The sequence below is a fragment of the Prinia subflava genome, chromosome 2, assembly GCF_021018805.1.
Source record: "Prinia subflava isolate CZ2003 ecotype Zambia chromosome 2, Cam_Psub_1.2, whole genome shotgun sequence".
Lineage (NCBI taxonomy): Eukaryota > Metazoa > Chordata > Aves > Passeriformes > Cisticolidae > Prinia > Prinia subflava.
Window position 1 is genome coordinate 96,989,527 of NC_086248.1, and position 21,296 is coordinate 97,010,822.

Below are 21,296 nucleotides of genomic sequence, written 5' to 3' on the forward strand. Positions count from 1 at the left end.
CATGCATCCAAGTTTTTGTGAGATAGGAAAAGCTAAAAGAACTTCTGGTGTCTACACAGGCTGCAGCTCACAGGGTAGAGTGGGGGAGAAAAGCTTTCAGGTTGCCACTTTGCCTTAAAAAGAACCAGATGACTTCTGTGTACACCACTAGCCTTTATAAATAGATATCTGTAGGAAGGAATGGCAAAAGGACTATTGCCTTGGGATATGCAAAGTGCTTAGTTCACAGGGAAAAAGCAATAAAAGTTCTGCTACTTCAGTGAAAAAATATGATTTTTTTATTGGTTCCATAATTTTGCTGAAGACCTAATATTCTCAATTTTCAGAGGTTTCCTCACCTGATGATCCTGGATCTTCCTGCCCACTACTCTGAATGTGTTGTTGCCTGTGTGATGGTATATGTGAACTCTGCTGAATCCGGTCGATCCACCAGCTGGTACCCACTTCTTATTGGCATCATCGTAGACCATGACAGCAGCTCGTGCTTGGCAGATACTCTGTTCACTGGTAAGATACAAAGTGGAGGAGAAAATAAAATTACTTGTGGCAAAGCATCATCTTTTCTGGTTAACTTATTTTTTTTAATTCAAAATGTTAAAGCAATACTCCTTGCAACTTGCTGAAACTTCCCACCTTCCTGAATACAAAACCACCAGGACTCTGACATTTTGCTGACATGTGTTCATTCTGAAAAGCTGTGGTCCACACAGACAGGCCTAACAACTAACAAAAGAGACCAAGAAGGTATTCACTTCTTTTTGCACTTTTTCCCCCTTACAGGCTTTTTCCCCCTCCTTTTTCCTCACCACTAGCATGAACTTCAATTAAATGCCATAACCATATACAAAGCTTTCTACAAAGACCAAAGAGCAAAAAACCAGGAGTTGCACTAGCTTCATACAATCTACACTTCTCAGTGGAAATTACTTCTACAAGAGATGAGAATTGGAGAGCCCTTGCACCTTTTAATGTACAGAGAACAAAACAAACACACAGAATCAAGACCAGCACAAAAATTTCACCAGCTCATAAATGAAACGCTTTTTAGTTTTGACACATTTTACAACAGTTGACACCCAGATGTAACATTTTCTCCCTGAGAAAAGGTTCTACTGATCGCCAAAAGTGCAAATTCATCAGAAGATTGCTATCAGCAGCTAATCCTGATTATACCAGTCATCTGGAAGCTGAGCTACAGCCTGAAGTTAAAAAGGAGCATAACACGAATGTCATCATTATAACACATGAAATCAGACCAATCCAGAAACAGACTATTTATTAGGAGAGGAAAGGGTGATACCATGCAGGTTGTCTTTGTGGGAGATGGCCAGATGCAGACAGGAAATAAAAATAGAAAGGAATGATTTCTTATCAGTAAGTCAGATTCTCTGAACATACCAGTCCAGCACATCCAACATTATAGAAAGCACATGATGCCTGGCTTGCAAGGAATGTGCCTGCTATTTGGGAAACTGAGAAGGCTGAAGAGACATGCATCCTTCACAGGAAAGCAAAGGAGTATTTCTTCACATTTGATGAAAGAGGGAAAGGATGGCACCCCTACCCATCTTGTCTTGGGGTTTTTTGTGGTTTGTACTGGTTGGTTGGTTCAGGAAGGGGTGTGTGTGTGTGTTTGTTGGGTTTTTTTTTTTCCCCAAAGACTATGCCGAATTTCCCAGTATCTTATTCACATGTCCCAACAGAAGAAAATTCTGAAGTGCATCCAGCTGTTTTGTTAACTTTCAAGACCGACATATTTGAGAAAACAGAATCAATTTCTATCACGCTTTCCATGGCACTCTAACAATCAGGAAAGTGCTCAACACTGGGATGCTTTTCAAGGCTCATGGAGAAGACAATACTGAGATCATGTCTCATGCACGTGGGAGATTCATGATCAAATGAGGAAATAGTTTCTTAATTTTAAAAATTCACGTGTTCTAATCCCATCACCTATTCAACAACTAGATCAGAACGGGATTACAACCTCTAATTAGACCACCCTTTTTCTAGTTCAGTTTAGGGATAATAAAGTCATAATATACATAACTAAAGTGCTTCTTTTCTAAGCATAGTTTATAGTTTAGACTGGAAGGACCAAATCTGAACCAGGAAGAAAGATTAAATGCAAGGAAAATAAACTTTGAGGCATTTCACAGTCCCATTAAATATATGTCACAGTGAAATACAGTTCCCTCACTTGAGAAGCGGACAGTGCAAGAACCTACTGGATTTCTTTATTTTTAGATATTTTGGCACACATCCTAAAGTTCAAACCTAGAAACATTCTGTACTGTTCACAAAGTACATGACAAACACCAGTGGTTTTTCTAAAATGCCTGACAGTAAACTTGGAAAACTTCTGAACCCATAATAAATTTTTGCTATGTTTCAATTTGGATCAATTGCAAGCACGATAAACCATAGGCGACAGGACCTAGATACTGATTTGGAAGCAGAGCCATGTGGTCCACCAAGTTCTTGCCAAAAAGTAACTTCTACTCAGTCATGTGCCAGACAGATTAAAAAAAAAAAAAAAAAAAGTTTCTATTAAAAATTGAGATCATGACTCTAAGCTAGTATGTTCCAATTATAACAAAGGTAGAACCAGAGAGTGACTGAGTAATGGTACAGTGAGCAGGAGACTTAATAGGACAGACCATCAAATTTCAGGTGCTCTTATTCAGCCTAAGTTTATAAAACTTTTTACATGATTTTATTTAACATACCAAAAAAATAAAGAAGAAGAAAAACCTATTCATTTTAGAACTGTTTGGTATTCAAGTGGCAGTCTTCACAAGTGCAAATAAGATGACCTTGAATTGAATTTCTAGCTTTTCTTTAAAAACTGCTAAAGTATTTTTAGTTCCACTTCTCAGGCCATGTCTTATAACTGGAAGTATTAACCAAGTCTAGATCTCAAGTACTTTATGCTCCATTTAAAATAAAACCATTTTCATAACAGGGAATTATTCATATAAAAATATGAGATGATTCACAAACTTTTGAAAATGACAAACACAATTTCCAGCTGACCTTTTCAATCACTACACAATAAACCTTCTGCCTTCATTTCATATAAATACTATAACTAAAATTTCAGTGTTCCAGGTGTGTAATTTTCATATCCAGGTATCAATTTGAAGGTGACATACTCCCCTCCTGCCAACAGTTCCCAACACACAGCAACTTGTTTATCAGATTGCAAGAGTAAGATGGAAAAATGAAAGAAAGGCAGAAAAGATCCCTATGAGAAAGAAATTTAACCATCACAGGATGCTGGGCTATTTTCAGGGTTCAATAGTAGGTGAAGGGGAGATTCATTCAATTTTACTCTGTCTTAGTAATAAGTTCTCTAAAGTGATTACACTTCATTTTGAAGAAAAGCATGGAGGCACGAGCTTTAGTGAAAAGACTCTATAGTTGTGCTCTTCAATGGCCATTTGATAGTTTAGCATCTGAATATAGTATATTGGACATTATAATTAGGCATCATAAAGTATTTAAGTATCAACCCCCCCAAAAAGAAAATACATAGTAGAAATCCATTAACTTCAAAGGGTTGCACCAAATCAAAAATCCACACTCATGACTATCTTTGACAGGTCTAATGAAAAATAAGGTTTAGGTTTCTCTCTGAAGATCCACCTTTTTCTAGGAAAATTCTGACTTTAACATATACACTGTAACTAGAACCAGTCTTTTGTATTCTACAAATATATATATATATATATATGAACTTAAACTTCAGTGCAAAAGAACAAGAGCCAAATGAGTCAGAATGGTGTCATTTATTGTATTTCTTGCTTTTCATGCCTATGACACTTCCCTGTCCTTTATTTGGGAACAGGTTTTCACCCATCTCAGTATTTACACATGAGCTCTTCACAGTCCCCAGGGTTTGCTGTGACACGTGTCCCTTGCATGACCTGTGCTAGGATGACTTCCTTCATTCACTGCACCAGAATCCCTCTGGTCTGATCACAAATGCTGGTTTTTTTCATATTACCTTACACTGGTGGCAAACAAACAAGTTGTCTCCAGTCATGTTGCAAGAGAAAAGAAGCAGGGTCTCCATCTCTTTGTCATGTCATTAGGCCTTCAAAAGCATCCTACTGGGTTTACTTGCCTATTTACAAATTTTCCTCTTCCTGGTGGGGTGTAATGGTTCCAGAAACCATTAGACTTGGATTAGCCTGCACCTTTTCAATATGTGAGTTGATTAGGGGATGTGGGAGATTGAGCATCTCCAGCTTCACATGCTGCTGCCAAAATGCACAGCTGCTCCAAGAACTGATTGCTGAATTATTAGGGCAGTGCGTTGGGGGAACTACAGTGAAATAGGAACAAAGAAAAACTGAGAAATCCTATGTTCCCAAGTAAATTTACTAAACTTAGTATATGAAATTATTTGCAGAAAACAGATAAGTCATATGAGGGAACATTCATGCAAAAAAGTGCTTACCAAACCTTAGGAGACAAAGTGTACAAAGCTCTCTTCCCAAAATGTAAAGCTTGACAAATAGCTGGATAAATATATGTTAGGAGGAGTTATTCTCCAGACAAAGATGCAAGGCTCTGATTGTTAAAGCCAGCCATTATTCTGGTTGAGTCCACCTACAGCAATACCATATAAAGCCAACGACAGGGTGGCTGGTTTTTATTTGGGGTGGAAGAGTGGGGGGAGGTCTGGCACTCAAAAGGCTCACACAAAAAACCACAGTAGTAATGAATCATAAGTATAAGATTATTCTTATGGGAGAATATACTTTCCTCCTCCAGTGATGAGATCATACAAAAAGCTCAAAAACCATAGCAAACTGAACCCTAGCAGACATCATTCTTTTGCCCAGATGGAATGTGTTCATTCTTTCATATCCCAAGTTCTTAAGCTCAATGCACAGTGACACCAATCCAGTCTGCTGACCTAAGCCTTATTTTTTTTTCCTCTCCACAAGAAGTGGATGCTTGGTTTTCCTCTCTCAAGAACTAAAAAGGATAAACATACTTCAAGGATCAAACTCGTATGAAACACAGCACAATTGCAGCCACAGAAAAGATCATTAAAATATACTAACAAAAGCAAGGAAAAGCTGTGATTGCTCTGATGCTCAACCTCTGGTATTTTTGTCAGTAATGTAACAATGAGGGGTTTGAAAAATTATATCCTATTACCACTGCTTCTGGTGATTCAGGCTTTTCTTTTTTTTCCTGCTGTGTTCTCAATTTACAGAGACATAACAACATGTTCTTAAAATGTGCAGTCTTTGCGGGACAGAAGGAATGGAAAGAGACACTGATTCATCAAACGCCTGTTTAGGATTTTCAAACCATGTGGCACAAAGCTGGAAAGAAACACCAAACATTTCCAATTCTAATATCTTAAAAACACACATTTTTGAAAAGCGGCTAAATGCTGGTCCAGATATGAAGTTCTATATCTTAGTGGTGGTGTCTTGCAAGGTAATTTTTCCTGCTTGTTCCTGAACCCCAACTGGCACATCACAGTGAAATTACGTGTTCTCTGTTTTGCTCTGAAAACATTTGAATCAACCAAAACCAAAACAAAATCCCACAGATACTGTACCACTACTTTCTATTAATTAAAGCAGACACTGTAGACAAAGTTGCTGTGTATTCTAAATTGGTAATCTGGCTTAACAGTTAAGATACTTTATAGCATCTTGAAGTTAACACAGAAATGTTTCCTATGCCCTCAAATATGCTCCAGACTGAACTCAATTACATAGCTTAATATTTATTTTTGGGAGTAGGAGAAGGAGCTTGGATTTGTTGACGGGGATGATGTAAGTGAGGAGACAGGATGAACTTTGGGTTACTTTAGGTTTTAACTCATAATCAGCTGCTTTAATTTTATTCATTTCTTGAACTTTAGCACTTCAGCCAGAAGGACATCTCAGAGGAGGCTGAGTGTAACAATTACCACCTCCTCCTGTCAGCAAGACATCCACACCATCAAGAGGACATCATCGAAAAATATAAATCATTAGGACTCTGCTCAATTAGTTCAACAGTTCATTAGTTCAATAAGTTAAGTTTCTCTAACACATCCTCAGATGCAAAGTAAGAATCTCAACTTTCCCTGCATGACTAAAAGCCAGTTAAACATGCTGCTGGCAAGGGAACATCACATGTCTGGTACAGCAGAAGGAATTAAGCTGTGCTGTGCCACTTGCATCCAACTTCATATGATGCAGCTTGCCCACTCCAACACTTCAGCCAGTACAGAATTTACTGCTATTTAGGTTTAAAAATAAGATTCAGTTAAGAGAAGCTGATTAATCTGACCTGTTTCCCTGTGGATTCTTCTTCATACACTATAACCCCCCCACTGGGCAAGAGTCCTTGTTGATTCCTTCCAGAAGATCCAACTCAAACAAGAGTGGCTGTTAAAACAGGAGGTGAATGCCGAGGGAGAAATCCCAGATTGCTTCACTAACAGCTCTCCTGTACTTGCCTGTGCCTAGAAAACTTTTGATTGATAACTGAGAGATTCATTCATCTCTCCCACTTTTCCGTCTCTGATAACAGATTCATTCATCTCTCCCACTTTTTCTTTTCATGAATTACTCAGAATACAGATTAGCTGCAACATCAGAAACCAGCAGAAAATCCTGCATGGGAAAGTCCCAACTAGAAGTAAAACTAGTACTGCTGAGAAGCAGGGGAAACCAAAGCACTGGGATTAATAGTTGGCAAAGGAAAGGTGCTTTGCTTTTGGCAGAGGATTCTGCAACACTCCAGAGTTTTAGTTGGTACACAGTTTGCTGGGGACAAACTTTCTTTGCTCAGAGAGCACCTTGTACTGAAAGAAAATTGGTTTTCATCTTGTGTATAAAAGCATTTAACATTAATTTAGGAGAAGTCTGCTCTTGGAGCCAGAAAATTCTCATAAATTTCTCATGTTGCAATAAATCTGTTTCTTGATGATTTTGCATTTGTAGCTTGTTCCATAGCAGCAGGTGAATATCAAATAGCTGAAAGAAATCATACCAGGACACTCAGGCAGAAAGAGAAATATTATTTAGAAAAGCAGGTTGATGTCAAGTGAAAGCCTACTTTTCACACAGAATTCTCAATTTAAAACCCGAAGAAATTTTCTTTACCCAAACATTTCACATGCCATATTTCATATTTCAGGCAATGGACAAAGCAATTTTGTGTTGGCAATTCAATATCGTCTCTAGGTTGGTTATATGCTGGTTCACATAAAAATTCACCAATTCTGTCAAAGGAAATCAGGAACATCTAGGAGAGAATACAAGTCAAACCAATAAACACTGACACTACAGAGACAAACCTTAAAAAACCCAGAAGTATTAATAGGAATTGAGAACAGCAGACTGAAAAACATGGATATTGAATAGCATGAAACTAGTTGTATTAACAGTGGCAAATGGTATATCCAATAATGTCATGTAGTATTAATAAAATATACATGTGTGACTAATTTTATCTACCCTTAAATTCACAAATACTCTCTGAAGTCCAACTGAAGGTGACATTAAGATACTTCACTTCTCAACTCTCAATTTAAATAGACTGTGTAATTATCCAGAACCAGATACCATTTTTTAAAGAGAAACAGACACTAAAATCCTTTCATACACAAAAGTAGAGGTGTTTTTTAGCAACTCCTTCAGCAGACAGAAGGAACGATCACTTGCTGTCCTGCTCCTTTAAAAAGTATAGAATTCTGAACTTTCATCATCCATCATTTCAAGCTCGAGACAGAGAAGAACATGAACATTCTAGGATTTTATACAGAGATTTGGTCTTTGCCTTGTATGCAAACTTAGTGATAACTTCATGGAAATACTTTATTAGAAGCCTTCATTAGTTTAGCTTGGAGGTAAGATTCACAATAAAACGGCCTGCAAGTGACAAGTGCAACATTTTCCCACTTTCTTCCACTATTTTCTAGATATTTTTATCCCACAGAGAATCATGAAGATTTTTTTTTTTCAATAAATGTTTCCAACAGATGTTTTGAAAAAAAATCAGGACTATGCAGAGGCCAACGATTTCATTATAACACATTTACACTGACAGGGGAAATCTTTCTAGCCATTATTTTTATACTGGTAGAATGAAGTCCTGCATTTAGACTCCACAGAACCATGAAATAAGATAATTCAGTTTATGCTTGCTCCCTGCACTCATCCATATTCTTGTTTTCTTTTATCCTCTTATACAGGGGTGTTCCCTTAGACATGGCATCTTTGGTAATTTATCCTGATTTTTTCCTGAAAATATTTCATTGTTATAATCAAATCCATTTTTCCACTGATTCTTCAAACATATTTCTTCAGGGCATTTACTACTTTGCTTACACTAAAAGGCTGTGCAGAATCCGTGCAGTAATTGAAGCAGATTCCATTTCCTCAAAGCAGATTCAGTACAGTAGCATCACAAGCCAAAGTTTTGGCCACAGTAAAGGCCAATTCTGTCTGGGTACTGATTTTACTCAACAGTAAAAGAGCAAAAGAAGATTCCTACCATGATCTTTCACCTACCTCAAGACAGATTTTTATCAAAAATCAATTTCTTGGTTTGTCTTTGTTGTCAAAGCTAATGGAAAAAAATCTCTACAGCAAAATCTGGGAATGAACCAATCTGGAAGCACCAGGGCACCCTGTAATTGAACAAAGCTATCAACCATAAAATCAGTATCTTTCACCCAATAGGAACAATCATTACAGATTGAAAAGTTCAAAGCTTTTAACCTGAAGGTCTTAAAAGGCCAGGACCAAAAGCTAGCCAGACATATTAGTTCTTTCTTACAAATAGTCTATTTTTCAAGGGCTTGTTGCTTTCTTTGCTGCAATTCCATGAATCTGAGCCCAACATACTGTGGAAAGCCTTTTTAAGCAGGCATGAAAAACAACATCTCCAAGACTGACAGCTGATGACTTCCTGTGAAAAACCACTTAACACACATACATTTCCTATGTTCTATACATATTTGTAACAAAAAGTGACCTTCTTCTGTTATTTCCTAAGCTTTTGACACATGGTACAAATCACAGCTTTCCGAGCCCAGATTCCCCAGGCAATCCGAGTTCCCGAACGTGCCGCAACAGAATCCTTCGTTACGTTACCAGCACCACAGATCATGTAACTCATTTTACTTTCAGATAACCAGTGCCCAGCTCCTCCAGGAACAGCAAGAGAGCAGTGTTTTTACATTACCTATTTAACACAAGGGCAGCCTCTGATGTAGAGAGATGGGTGAAAGGGAAGGTGGCTAACCTTTGAGTGACACATTCTAGCCCCAGTGTTAACATATGAATATGCAATTCATTGTTCATTACAAGAAAGATTCATTACAAGAAGGAATTGTCTTTCTAAATCTTAATTTCATCTAAAAAAAAACCCCAAAATGAAAAAACCACACACCACCATATTTTGTTAAATTAACATTTGTTTTTAAACACCAGGTTGACATTGACAGGAATGATAACCAGGCCAGGTTGGATGGGGCTCTGAGCAACCTGGTCAAGTAGAAAGTGTCCCTGCCCATGGCACAGGAGTTGGAACTGGGTGACCTTTAGGGTCCCTTCTAACCCAAGTCTTCTGTGGTTTTATGGATTAATCATGTGAGCAATGATTATGTGAGCAATGAAAATGTGAGCAGCAAAGCACAAGAAAAGGCTACATATAATTGCCTTGGTCTCAAAACCAAGCTTTGTTCCCAGAGTTTCCAGGTCTGCATGAGTACTGCATTAGAGGGAAATAAAGTTAGGGACTCCAGTTGGATGAACTGGACAGAGAGTCCATCAAACCAAACAGCATGCACACAACACAGGTGAAGGCACCGTGTGGTGACACCTTGAGGCCACTCTAACAGCTTTATGGGGTGATCAAGGTAAGTTCCTGACAGCCTGAAAAAAATGTCATGACCATCCTCCAGCAGAACAAGAACCAAGGTTTGGGGAGCCAGAGGCTCAGAGGGTTGCAGGGAGCACTCTGACATCCAGCTGGTAAGCTGCTACTGGTGCATGTCTCAGGGGGTCAATATGATGCTGTTTAATGCACTTGCTGATCACCAGGAAAATGGGATGTAATGAAACTTGAGCAAGTCTGCGGATGCATTTCTGTAAATTGGGGTAGACTGGTATGCTGGACAGCAGAGCTGCTTCTCAAAGGTTTCTCAGCAGGCTGGAGAAGTCAGATGACAGAAACCTCAAGAAATCTGGAGGCAAGGGCCAAAACTTGCACCTGGGACACAACAACCTCAACGATTTAGAAAGTGATTATTTCCCTCTATTCAGACTGCATCTGGCACATTGTGCCCAGTTTTGGGCTCCCCAGTGGAAAGAAAGACTTTGACAAATTGGAGCGAATCAAAGAGAAAACCATTAACGGAGCTAGAGGAAAAGATGCACCAGGAGTGGCTTCACAGCTGTGCTTGTTCAGTCTGCAGCTAAGGCAGGAACATAATGGCCACTCTCAACTACTCAACAGGGAATTACAGGGAACAAGAGTCACAATCTTCTCAGAAGGGCACTACCGAAAGGTAAGAGATAATCAAAAAGTGCTTTTTCAAAAGAAAAGGAGCTTTTAACCAGGCAAGGAAAAGTTGCACCAAGAAATCAGTGAAATACTGGGAGAGGCTGCCCAGAGGGAGCTGTGGAATCTCCATCCTCTGAGACTTCCAAATTCAACCCAGCCAAGGTGATGGGAGCAGATGAACCCCAAGAACTCCCACCTTGACTAAGACAGTGCGTGGCTCTAGAAGAAATAAAATTCTTTGAGAACACCCCACTGAATTGCAGATATATAAGTATCTTATTTATGACAATTTCTGCCTTAGCACCTCATTTTATTGGAATGCTCTTCCCAAAAATAACAACATGCATTTCACACTTGAAGTTTCAAGCAGCCTCTCCTTCTGTAGCCTTTAAATGAAGATTTTAAAGACTGCTGGTAGTTCTAATATTCAAAGTCTAAAAGTAAGAGGTTTAAATAAACAACATGGTATTTATATCACTGATGTGCACTACCAAATAAATGTCTTAATGTTTAATAATAAGCAATAAGCCTTATTTCTTTCACACTCTCCTCCCAACAAAACACAAGACTGATTCATGAATTTCTGACATCTCTTAACAAGTCTGTACTACAAAATACTTCAAATATAAACAGAGCTCTTGACAATTCTGTCCTCATTTCCGAGGGCACCAGGATAAGGCAAAGTTCTGGGCCTTATTCAAGCTGGAAACAAATGAATTCTTAAGCAACTCAAGACTTGTCACGGTGTAGTAAGCAAACACTGATGTGTAAAAATTACCCCAGTTACAACTGCTTCCTTGTACAGGAAAATCTAATGAGCATTCTTATGTTGTGCATTCAGTAGAGACATTTATGAGAATGTGAAAAACAAAGGAATACTAAATTTCCACTTAAATGCCTCTCTACAGCAGAGCTCTGCTCTCCTCTTTGAGCACAGGTTTCCACATACAAATTTCACAAATCAAGGAGAGGTTACCATCATCAAGATGACACAATCTGGAAGCATTCTGCTTTCACTTCAGTTATGGGTTATTTACATTTGCTATTGAATGCAAAGTTATCACCTATACTGAAACATGAATTCAATTTTCATGCCAAACTACTGCATTTACCCACAGAACAGCACATTTTTCTTGCACTTTCTTCTTCCTTGATACAAATTACTTTTGGCAAGGCTAAGTCAGTCTTATTTTGAATAACTCCGATTTCTTTCCCACATCATTTTATCTCTCAATATAATTTTTTAAACTACTATATTTTCACTCCTCCTATATATTACTAATATCCTTCCTGAAGTGGCTCTCACACAGCTACTTCAGCAGCTCTTCTTCCAAATCTGACTGCAAGTCAGTTGAGATTTTTACCTCTAACTTGAAGAAATTCCCGATTCCAACTCATACACTACCCCTCGAATTTCTCCGTTTTTCCAGCAATGCTTACTAATGCACTTCCCTCAAGGTACTAAGGCTTGTCATTAAAATCTAGTTCCTTAGGTACAATCTCAATTGCATACACTCTTCTATTAAATGCAGCTTAAATTAACCTATAATCATTCAAACCTGTGATCAGCTTTTCCTCTGAATATCCTTCATACAGTGCTATTTCACAGTTAACAATAAAAAATTCTGCATTTCCCAAAGTCTGAATTTTGATTTCATCAGGTAATGACTTTGTAATAACAAGGTGGTAAAGGTAATATAATCTAAAAGTTCTACCACTATTTATACATTTATTTGTAAATTAAATTCTTTTTCTGGAGCAGACAGAAAGATTAAAAATAATCTGTCCTGTCATGTATGTGCTACTGTAATTCTAACAGAAGGGACAGGTTATTTGTACACTGTTACTTGTACAAGCAAAAGACTTGAAGGGCTCTACTCTTCCTCTTCAGACTATCAGGCAAAGAACAGCACAAGAAGAAACAGGAAAATCAATGTTAGAATTCATTGCAAAAGTATTTTGAGACTCAGTGACCCACTTTTAACTTTGAACACCAACAGACGACTGCAGTAACTAATTCAATCTAGTTAATAATTAACATTAACATTTGTGCATTCATTACATCTAACATTCTGTCCTAGAAAATTGGATGATCTAGATGCACCATGAAACACTGAGAAGCTGTTTGATTTTCCCACAATGTCAGCTATTTCAAGCATCTCTTGCAATAAAAATTAAGCAGCTAGAGTGCAGTGGCAGTAAGCACACAGCCCTTGAACAGAAGTGTATCAACACAGATGCATGCTTGAAACACTTGTTTGGAGGGGTTTTACCCACACAGAGCAGCCAGCACAAGTGGGCATTTGCACTGTCATTTCAATGTGTAAATCCAAAAACTATTTCTCAACATATCTTGCCTCTCTGAAATAGGTCTGTATCAAAATTCTACCAAAATGGTTACACAGTGAAAAAAAAGAAAGCCTCATTCCAGAGCAGACAACACCCACAAGGAAGAAATGAATACGTTATTATGCAAGGTCATAAAGTTACTATATTGATCAACCTCTTTATCATGAATTACAAACTGTTTTTTCTTCTAGAAAGCAGCTCTTCTAGCATTTCAAACCTCTTGGCAAAGTAATTATTGCTTCAGACTGCAATACTTTGTTTCCCCCATTTTAGGATGCTTTGCTTGTTAGCTTCTCAAATGTTGTCACTGAGATCTGCCTTCACACCAGAAAAACAGTTACCAAGTTAAACAGTGAGAAACTGTGTTTGCCTTGCTTTCCTGCTCCCAATTCCTAAGCAGTTCAGCTGTCTCTCCAGTTGTTCTCTTCGCTTTGCAAATGCTCATGTTTAGAGACAAAACCTCGATTTTAAGACTCGAAAGGCAACACTCTTTCACATTTGCTTTAATCTTAAATGTGTGTCCCAGCTGGAAACAGGACAATATGCTAATCTGTTAAACAGTAGGATCTACAGTAACAGGGATATATCCATGTTCTGTTTCATTAAAAACACCTACCTCTACCCCCAAGTTTTAGAACAAATTGCATCACATCTATCAGTGATACCAAAAGGACATTGTATTTCCCAAAGGTCTTTTCATTTTAAACTTTCCCAGACATGACAAATCACACTTTGAAGTATATCTGCATGAACAAATACAAATAATTATTCAACAAATCCAAAACCTCTGCATGGTAATTTCTATCTGTACTTGGGCACAACACTTGATTCCAAATAGCCAAAATTTGATTAAAACACCACTCAGAAGAAAAAAAGTCTACAGACCTTTATATTTTCATCTATTATGTTGTACACACAATGCATTATTTTACAAAAAATTCCACTGTCCAAGTCCTTTATACCCAATGGTATTACCAGGTCGGGAAGTCCCTTAAAGTTCTGATAAAAATATTTTTTTTTCCTTTAGGGCAAGGACAAAAGTAGTTACTGGCTTCCTTTACTAGAAAAACAGGAAAATAAAGTTTTCAAAATAACAATTAGATCCAAAAAACCCCTGATCTAGCAAGTGTACATTTATTACATTACTATCAAAACTCGAAGATATGTTTAGACACTTTCTTCTAATATTAGTTAGAATTGGATGTCAGCTGTTCTATTTCCTCCTTTTCAAGGAGCATAAGTGACTACACCTTATCTCACTCTGAGAGCCCAGTATTTAAACTGAAAATACTATTACTTTGTACTTAATTTTACTGCTTATCCTTTCTTACCCAAGTTTATTCAGTGAATCATTACAGATAAGGAAGTAATTCTCATTAAACTGAAATTAGAAATTCAATCTAGAAAGTAAGAATACAAACAGCCCAAACAGAACAGCAGCTCTAGCCAGTTAAGGCTTTTATTCTGTGGTTTTAGGTATTAAAAATACATCAGAGGAATAAAAAGGTAGAGGCCTATAGTAACCACTATACATTCCAAATGAAAAAAACACTTGCAAACTCCAACTGGGGAAAGAGTATTTAAGAGCAAGGTTATATATTCATTGATTATTTGCACTAATAAGTGATTTAGAGGAGAAACTACAACGCAAAGGTGAGCTGAAGAACAATTTTGCTCACACTAGAAAATTAAGACTCCTTATCAGCATATCCATTGTTTAGGTTTGTGCTAGCTGCAAGTGCCAGAAAGCTTTATCTGACCAGGGATTTTCACGAGTTCAGCTAATCCAGCAGCAATTATCGGAAAACGCTATTTTAACGCATAAAGGCAGCACAATCCAGCTGGCATCCCAGGGCCTCTCCCATTGTCCAAGATGGCCGTTGCCGGGCTCCAAAGGGAACGTGCCTTTCACTGCTCTAGATCAACACTCCAGCCATTGTATTATCTTCCCTCTCCAGCTACAGCTCCATTTGACAAACCACCTCCTCCTGGCCACCTCGCCTCGTTTTAACCAGCGTTTTACGGTGTTACCGTCTCTCGTACTCATTTCAGTGCTAAGATAACTTGAGCTTCGTGTCAGAGAACATTGGAGTGCTATTTACAGCCCTTACTACTAGGCTGGGTTTTTCCAGTGTCACGACACTCTTTGAACAGCTACACTCGGAGGTTTAATCTTTAAACCGCACAGGGAGTGTTCTGCATCTTCCTCTTCACAGAAGCTCTGGGATTCCTGCTCTCTAACCAGACCCTTTAGGTCTGCTTGCAAACAAGGACCTTTGAGGCAGTTTGGGTGGGGTTTTTCTGGTTTGGTTTTGTTTGTTTTGGGTTTTTCTGGTGTGTTGATGGGTGGTTTTTTATTTTTGAACTCAAGAATATTTCCATGCTGTAGCACACACATCAGTTTGATAACACCAGCTACACACTTAACAAGAATTAGTTCTCTTCAGTTGTTACCTGCCTTATAAAAGCCCTGTTTTAGGCAAGTGATACACAAGACAAGGAGATTAACACCAAACAGCATTTTCAGACTAGCTATGCATTCATATTCCAGAATATATTATGTGATCAGCTGCTAACCTGAGGTAAGCAAACAGAGTGCGCTACCAACCCTAAATAGGTATTTTGGCGGGAGACAGAGGGAAAAGAGGAGTTTTATTACCAGCTTTATGCCATATGTGGTCATATGTTAAAACCACAGTTCAATTAGCTGGTCCCTGATACAGTCCAATCCAGTTTCTACTTCTGCATATCCAATTGTCCAAATTCATTTCTTAAAAAGCAGGCGATGAAATGTAACGATAAAATTTGGTTAATGTAATGTGACACAAAGTCAACAGAACTTAGTTTACACATCTCCACGCACAAAACGAACAGGTAATGTTCTAGAAAACACTAACAACCTTAACACAGGCTGCAAAAAATTACATACTTTCAACTTTTTTTCCATTGTGACCTTTTTCCTCCCCTACATCAGCATATTAGTTGTGGGGGTTGTTTTGTTTATAGAGTTTATCTTTAAAAGCAAAAAGGTAAACTGCTGCTCTCTCTCCTCCCATGCACAAAGAACAGCATTCACTGCCTCCACGAAGGACCTAAGGGCTGTGAGTCACTTGTTTTGGAAAAAAGCTCCCAAAGGCTATCAAGCAAGACTGTTGAGATAAAGCCTTTCAAGACTTACATCAGGGTTTCCCAGACACTACGTGTACCAGTAAGTGCAGACTAATCATATTTTGTCAGACTGCACACTACTTCTGAATCCATCTACCAGCATGCCAGCCAGGATAATGTAACCATAAACTATTAGAAGCACATGCTACTCCATGTAGGAGTTCTTCTGCTTCTGCATCCTCATGCAAGTTGCTTCAGAAGCGCTTCGGGGCTTTTTACAAAACTGAGACAAATAGGAAGCAAACCAAGCAGGGGGACTCGAGGTTCCTTTTGCCAGCAATGAGTGAACAAAGCAGAAAGCTGCAGAGAGGCTGTTCCAGGCCAAAGGAGAAAAGAAGAAAAGAAGCCCCAGCAAACTGGTTAGCTACCCCACCAGCACAATGCTCTGAATTAGCCAAAGTTCTGGTTTGGTTTAGAAACTTTTATTCCAGGCATCTAAGGCTGCCAGCAACCTAGGCAGTCTAATCAAACCCAGGCCTTGTTAGAAGCAGTAGTTTGGATGTCAGTAGCTGTTTCCCTTATGGTTCTGTGTCAGACCTACAGCAGCATTTGCACTCAAAGCAGGACAGAGGTTATTTAAATCCAGCTATGGCAACACATCTCCCTCCACCAGCTGGGACATCAGGCAGTGTTTTTTCACAGCTAATATCTGCTAAATTAAGTGGACACACACAGATGTCCACAGGAGCCAGACTTCTCAAAAAAATAACCCAAAGCCAACACAAAAGCACAAGCATTTTAAAGAAAATATTCCAATGAAAAAATACAATTACAAGCACCAGCATGCAGTTTTACCTCTTCCTGCCTAACAATGGCCAGCAAAGAAGCCAACACATTATAAGGGAGCATTCAAAGCATATTGGAAAGTCTGGGAACGGAACAAATATTAGTCACGATTCCTCACAAAACACAGCATACAGTGGGACCCACCATGAACACCTCTGTTTCCTTCACCTCAACAGCTAAAGATCAGAAAAGCCTTCAAAGGGGTAAAACAGCACCCTGAAACACCTAAAAGTACTGTTGCATCACGTAAAGACATTCAGTTTATGGAAAAGCTTCATGAAAAAACATGCATGTCCTTTATAGAGCAGTGTAAGCCATAGGGAAGACCTTTATACAATTTTTTAAAAAAAGATAAATAATTACACAAAGTACAGATGTGTAAAACAGTTTCTTCACCTTCATTAAGTAACCAGCATTCACACTGCAAGATCTAATGATATTAACAACGGCTTGGCCAAAACAGCCCAAGTAGTACTGTTACTGCCAAGAGCAGGGCCTTCCTGTTGAGAGGCAAATCCTCTGCCAAGCGTGAAAACCATGCTCATGAAAACTAAGATTCCCAGTTACCCGTGGAAGGTAAGATTTACCACTTTATAACCTTTTCTGTGACAAATCCATTGACGAGTAACTTGTCATGAAACAGTGTATGTGGGGTGGGGGGGAAAGCTGTAACTACTAGTGGTCATTTGGGAACTGTTTGTAATAATCTGGCTCAGGTAATGTGGGCACATACAAGGCTACAGGCAAAGTACCACCTTCCTACCAGGAAGGACAAAAGATCACACAGAAGTGACAGGCACTGCCTTTCATCATTAGCCAACTTATTTAGGGCAGGGGGGAAGCACTGCATGCTAAGTATAAGGTACTGACATCTATCCATATAATGTAAAACCTAAAGCATACGGAAAAAGTAACTTCAATTTGTACAGCAGACATACAAATTAGGAAAACACTTGGCAAGGCAGGAGTGCATCAAAAAAAGACATTGGAGTTACAAGGTTACAAAATAAAAGAGCAAACCATTCCATACCGAGAAAAAAAACCTGAGGATGTACTAAAACCATCCTCCATAAACAAGAATAACAGGAAAATTCCTCTAAGAGTAACAGCAGTGAAATACTAGAACAGACTATGTGGAAATACTGTGAAATCTCACGGAAGATTCTGAAAAAAGTTATCCATGTCAAAACAAGTTTACTGGATTCTTTCTTCTCAAGCTGCTATTTTTGGAGCATCCCTGTGCACAGGCAGCCCTTGACCTCACAGCCAGCAGAGCACACTTGCAGGCAGAAGGTGCCAGCAGCCCTTTGTGACACGGCTGCCAGGAGGGACAGACCCCCAGCACATGAAACCCCCCAGGCAGTGATGCAATTCCACAGGTATCCGTCATGGGTGAGCCCTGTCACAGGAGAGACCAGCACTGGCTCCACGCAGAGCAAGGTCAAGATCCAGCAGCAGAGTTACACAATGTATTGCAGCACTTAGGTGCTGGTTTTATGGCCCCAAAGCAGCAGGAGGCTGTCTCAGAAGGTACAGAGTAAGAATCAATCAGCCAAATCAATCTGGCTCAGATGTTGCAGCCCATGGCTCCACTCCCCTGTCTGAGAAACACCCAAGGAGCATGCATAACTTTATTAGGATCTGAAGCTACAGCTCAACTAATTTGCAATTACGGCACCAGCTGGTGGCCCGAAGCACCATGCTGTGTCATTTGAGCCTCTCAATGTCTGTGGCAGTAAAAAAACCCCGATGCCTACAGAGTCCCAACTTCCTTTAACACTCAAGAGACAAAGTTACACGTAGGAAATCAACAGAGCGAGGACCTAAATACTCACTTATGATAGTTTAGGAAATGAGGAGTCTTCCCTGAATTCAGAATAACTCATCAACATAAATGCGACACAGCTCAGCAGTGTTCTTACTGTTTTTTCTCACACTTCTCCAAGTGATTTGTATTTTGACTTATCTGCCCAGGATAAACAGTCCCTCAACTGTCTAGAAATGATCCTGGTAAATTATGAGCAGGCATCTGATTAATTCAGAGTCCCAGGATAACAGATTACAGAACAAGCTCTTCCTGGTTAGAGCAGAATGTTCTGCCTTCTTACATGTGACTTCCACAAGATACACCAAAGACTTTCAGGTTGCTGACAAAGGAACAACCAACCCCTTCCCACCAAAAAAAGAGGGCAGTAATTGCATTAATAATGATTCTGACTCAGTGTTTCCCATATACTGGCAGAGACATTAAATTGTCTGTTTTCAAGCTCAAAAAGCAGCATTTTTCCTAAGTATTTCAGACAAGGTATAGGAGACAAGTATTCCAAGTTTCAAATATTACACATGGCAGCACATGCAGAGAGAACTTTTTGGGCAAGGGGGAAGAAACAAACCAGAATTTCTTCCTTTACCATCATAGAAGGCATTAATTATTCTGAGAACCAGAAACCTGGTCCTCATAAATGATGAGGGACTGTGAAAAGTAAGGTTGAATAATCAACATCAAGTGTTATCTTTTTTTACCATTTCTGGAACCCATTAGCCTTTAGCAATAACTTTCCTTAAAATGAAACAAAATGAAACCAATGAAACCCTAAATGGAACTAAATTAATCCCCAAACAGTCTAGAAACAGACTCCTGGTTGCAGTTCCCAACAGTTTTTAATATAGTAAAATGATAATTTTGGTTTTAATATTAGTCTATGTAAGTTTCAGTGGTTTCAATTATTAAAGTGCCTGCTGAAACTCATTCCACTGTGGTTACTCAAATGGCATTTGTTCCAGCTGATAAGAATATGCAAAAGTTTTGGTCAAACAGTCTGGATGTTTATCTGCTTCTTTTAAGAATTCTAGATGACAGATGGTTTTTAAAGACTCCTGAGCATGTACAGTTCCTCTTCAAGTACTGTACCCTGGCAACTTTGCTGTCTGGAGCATCTCCCTTCTGAGGAAAGGCTGAGGGAGCTGGGCCTCTTCAGCCTTGAGAAGAGACAATGCAGAGGGGACCTCATCAATTTGTGTCACCATCTGAAGGTGCCAAGAGGAAAGATCCAGGCTCTTCTCAGTGATGCCAGGCAATAGGACAAGAGGGAATGAGCAGAAACTGATGCACAGGAAATTCCACCTGAATACGAGGACAAACTCTTCCTGTGCAGTGACTGAGCACTGGAACAGGTTGTCCAGAGAGGTTGTGAAGTGTCCCTGACTGGGGACATACAAGAACCATCTGGACACAATCCTGTGCCATGTGTGCTCTGGGATGACCCTGCTTGAGCAGGGGGTTGGACCAGATGACCCAGTGTGGTCCATTCGGACCTGACCCAAGCTGTGAAAACATTCTGTGGCACCACAGTTGTTCCAGAAACCCAAGGATGTCAGGCACCACAAACATCTGCCCATGCCTGGTAATACCAGCTGTGGCAATTTGTTTGTGTCTGCTCACCACCTCCAGACATGCATCAGCTTCTCAGATGCTGCAGTCCACATTTAAGCCTAATTTAACTTCAGTTATCAACCACTTCAGAGGTTTATCCTCCAGCTGCTCCTGCTTCTGCTAGAGCATTAAGTGACAACAAATGCCCAAGCCGTCAATCTTACCAATGTCCCTGAGAAACCTGGTATCAGCTGCCCTGTGTAATTCTAGTGTCTGGATAAATTCTAACACCTTGGGACAACTCTGATAATTAGATTCAAACAACTGACCACTGAAGGCCGAAAAACTATTAAATCATTCTTCCTTTAAAAAGAGCTTGAGAATTCTGGGCTTGTGGTATTTGGTGTTGGTTCTGAAATCAGGTTGTGCTCTCCAAAGGTCCAGCCCCTGTGAATGGTCTTTCCTGCCAGGGGCATAAATATGTATAAAGGATAAAGAAGAGATGTTGACCATTCTCTTCTGGTTTTTTGTAACAGATTGGTCTGAATCTGTCTGCAAAAAAACAGAGAAGAAAATTGTATAGGAAAGTTTGCACAAATGTTCTCTCTGCTAGAATTAGGTTGGTGTTATCCATGCTCCCCTTTCATATATGAAGTGACATTTTTAGAAATACTGGCTAATGGAAACTCAGAGCTAAAACTTGCACATATCAGCAAATTTGTATTTTTGAAAGTTTTGACTTCAGCATATATGGAGAGGTTATATTTTTAACAAACTGAATTTAAAAAAAACCTGTCAGACAGTACACAAGGTCTGTTTGCAGAATGACTACACAAATTCCTGCTCTGTGCATGCCATTTGACTCAAAGTGCAATCCCAAAGACAACAGGTCCCTGTTTTTCACATACCAATTGTTGGCTTGAATCAGTGAATTCATTGTCTGAGTCTGCATGACCATTGCTGTAATGTAATTTAAATAAAGTAGTCATTCCCCAAACTTTTAGAAGTACTTCAAATACCTTCTGGTATCATAACTTAAGTTATGATTCTAAAACGGTCTCCAGACTTGAAAACAATATAACTT

The 21,296-nt window shown here is 39.1% G+C and overlaps 1 protein-coding gene across 4 annotated transcripts in view; it reads right to left on the bottom strand.

Annotated features, from left to right (window-relative positions):
* ENAH (ENAH actin regulator) overlaps positions 1 to 21,296 on the bottom strand; it is an 89,765-nt gene that overhangs the window by 45,071 nt on the left and 23,398 nt on the right. For all 4 annotated transcript variants that reach the window (XM_063391124.1, XM_063391123.1, XM_063391122.1 and 1 more), the window contains exon 2: positions 339 to 504. In XM_063391124.1, coding sequence (XP_063247194.1) covers positions 339 to 504 — 166 coding nt within the window. The remainder of the gene's footprint in view (positions 1 to 338; positions 505 to 21,296) is intronic.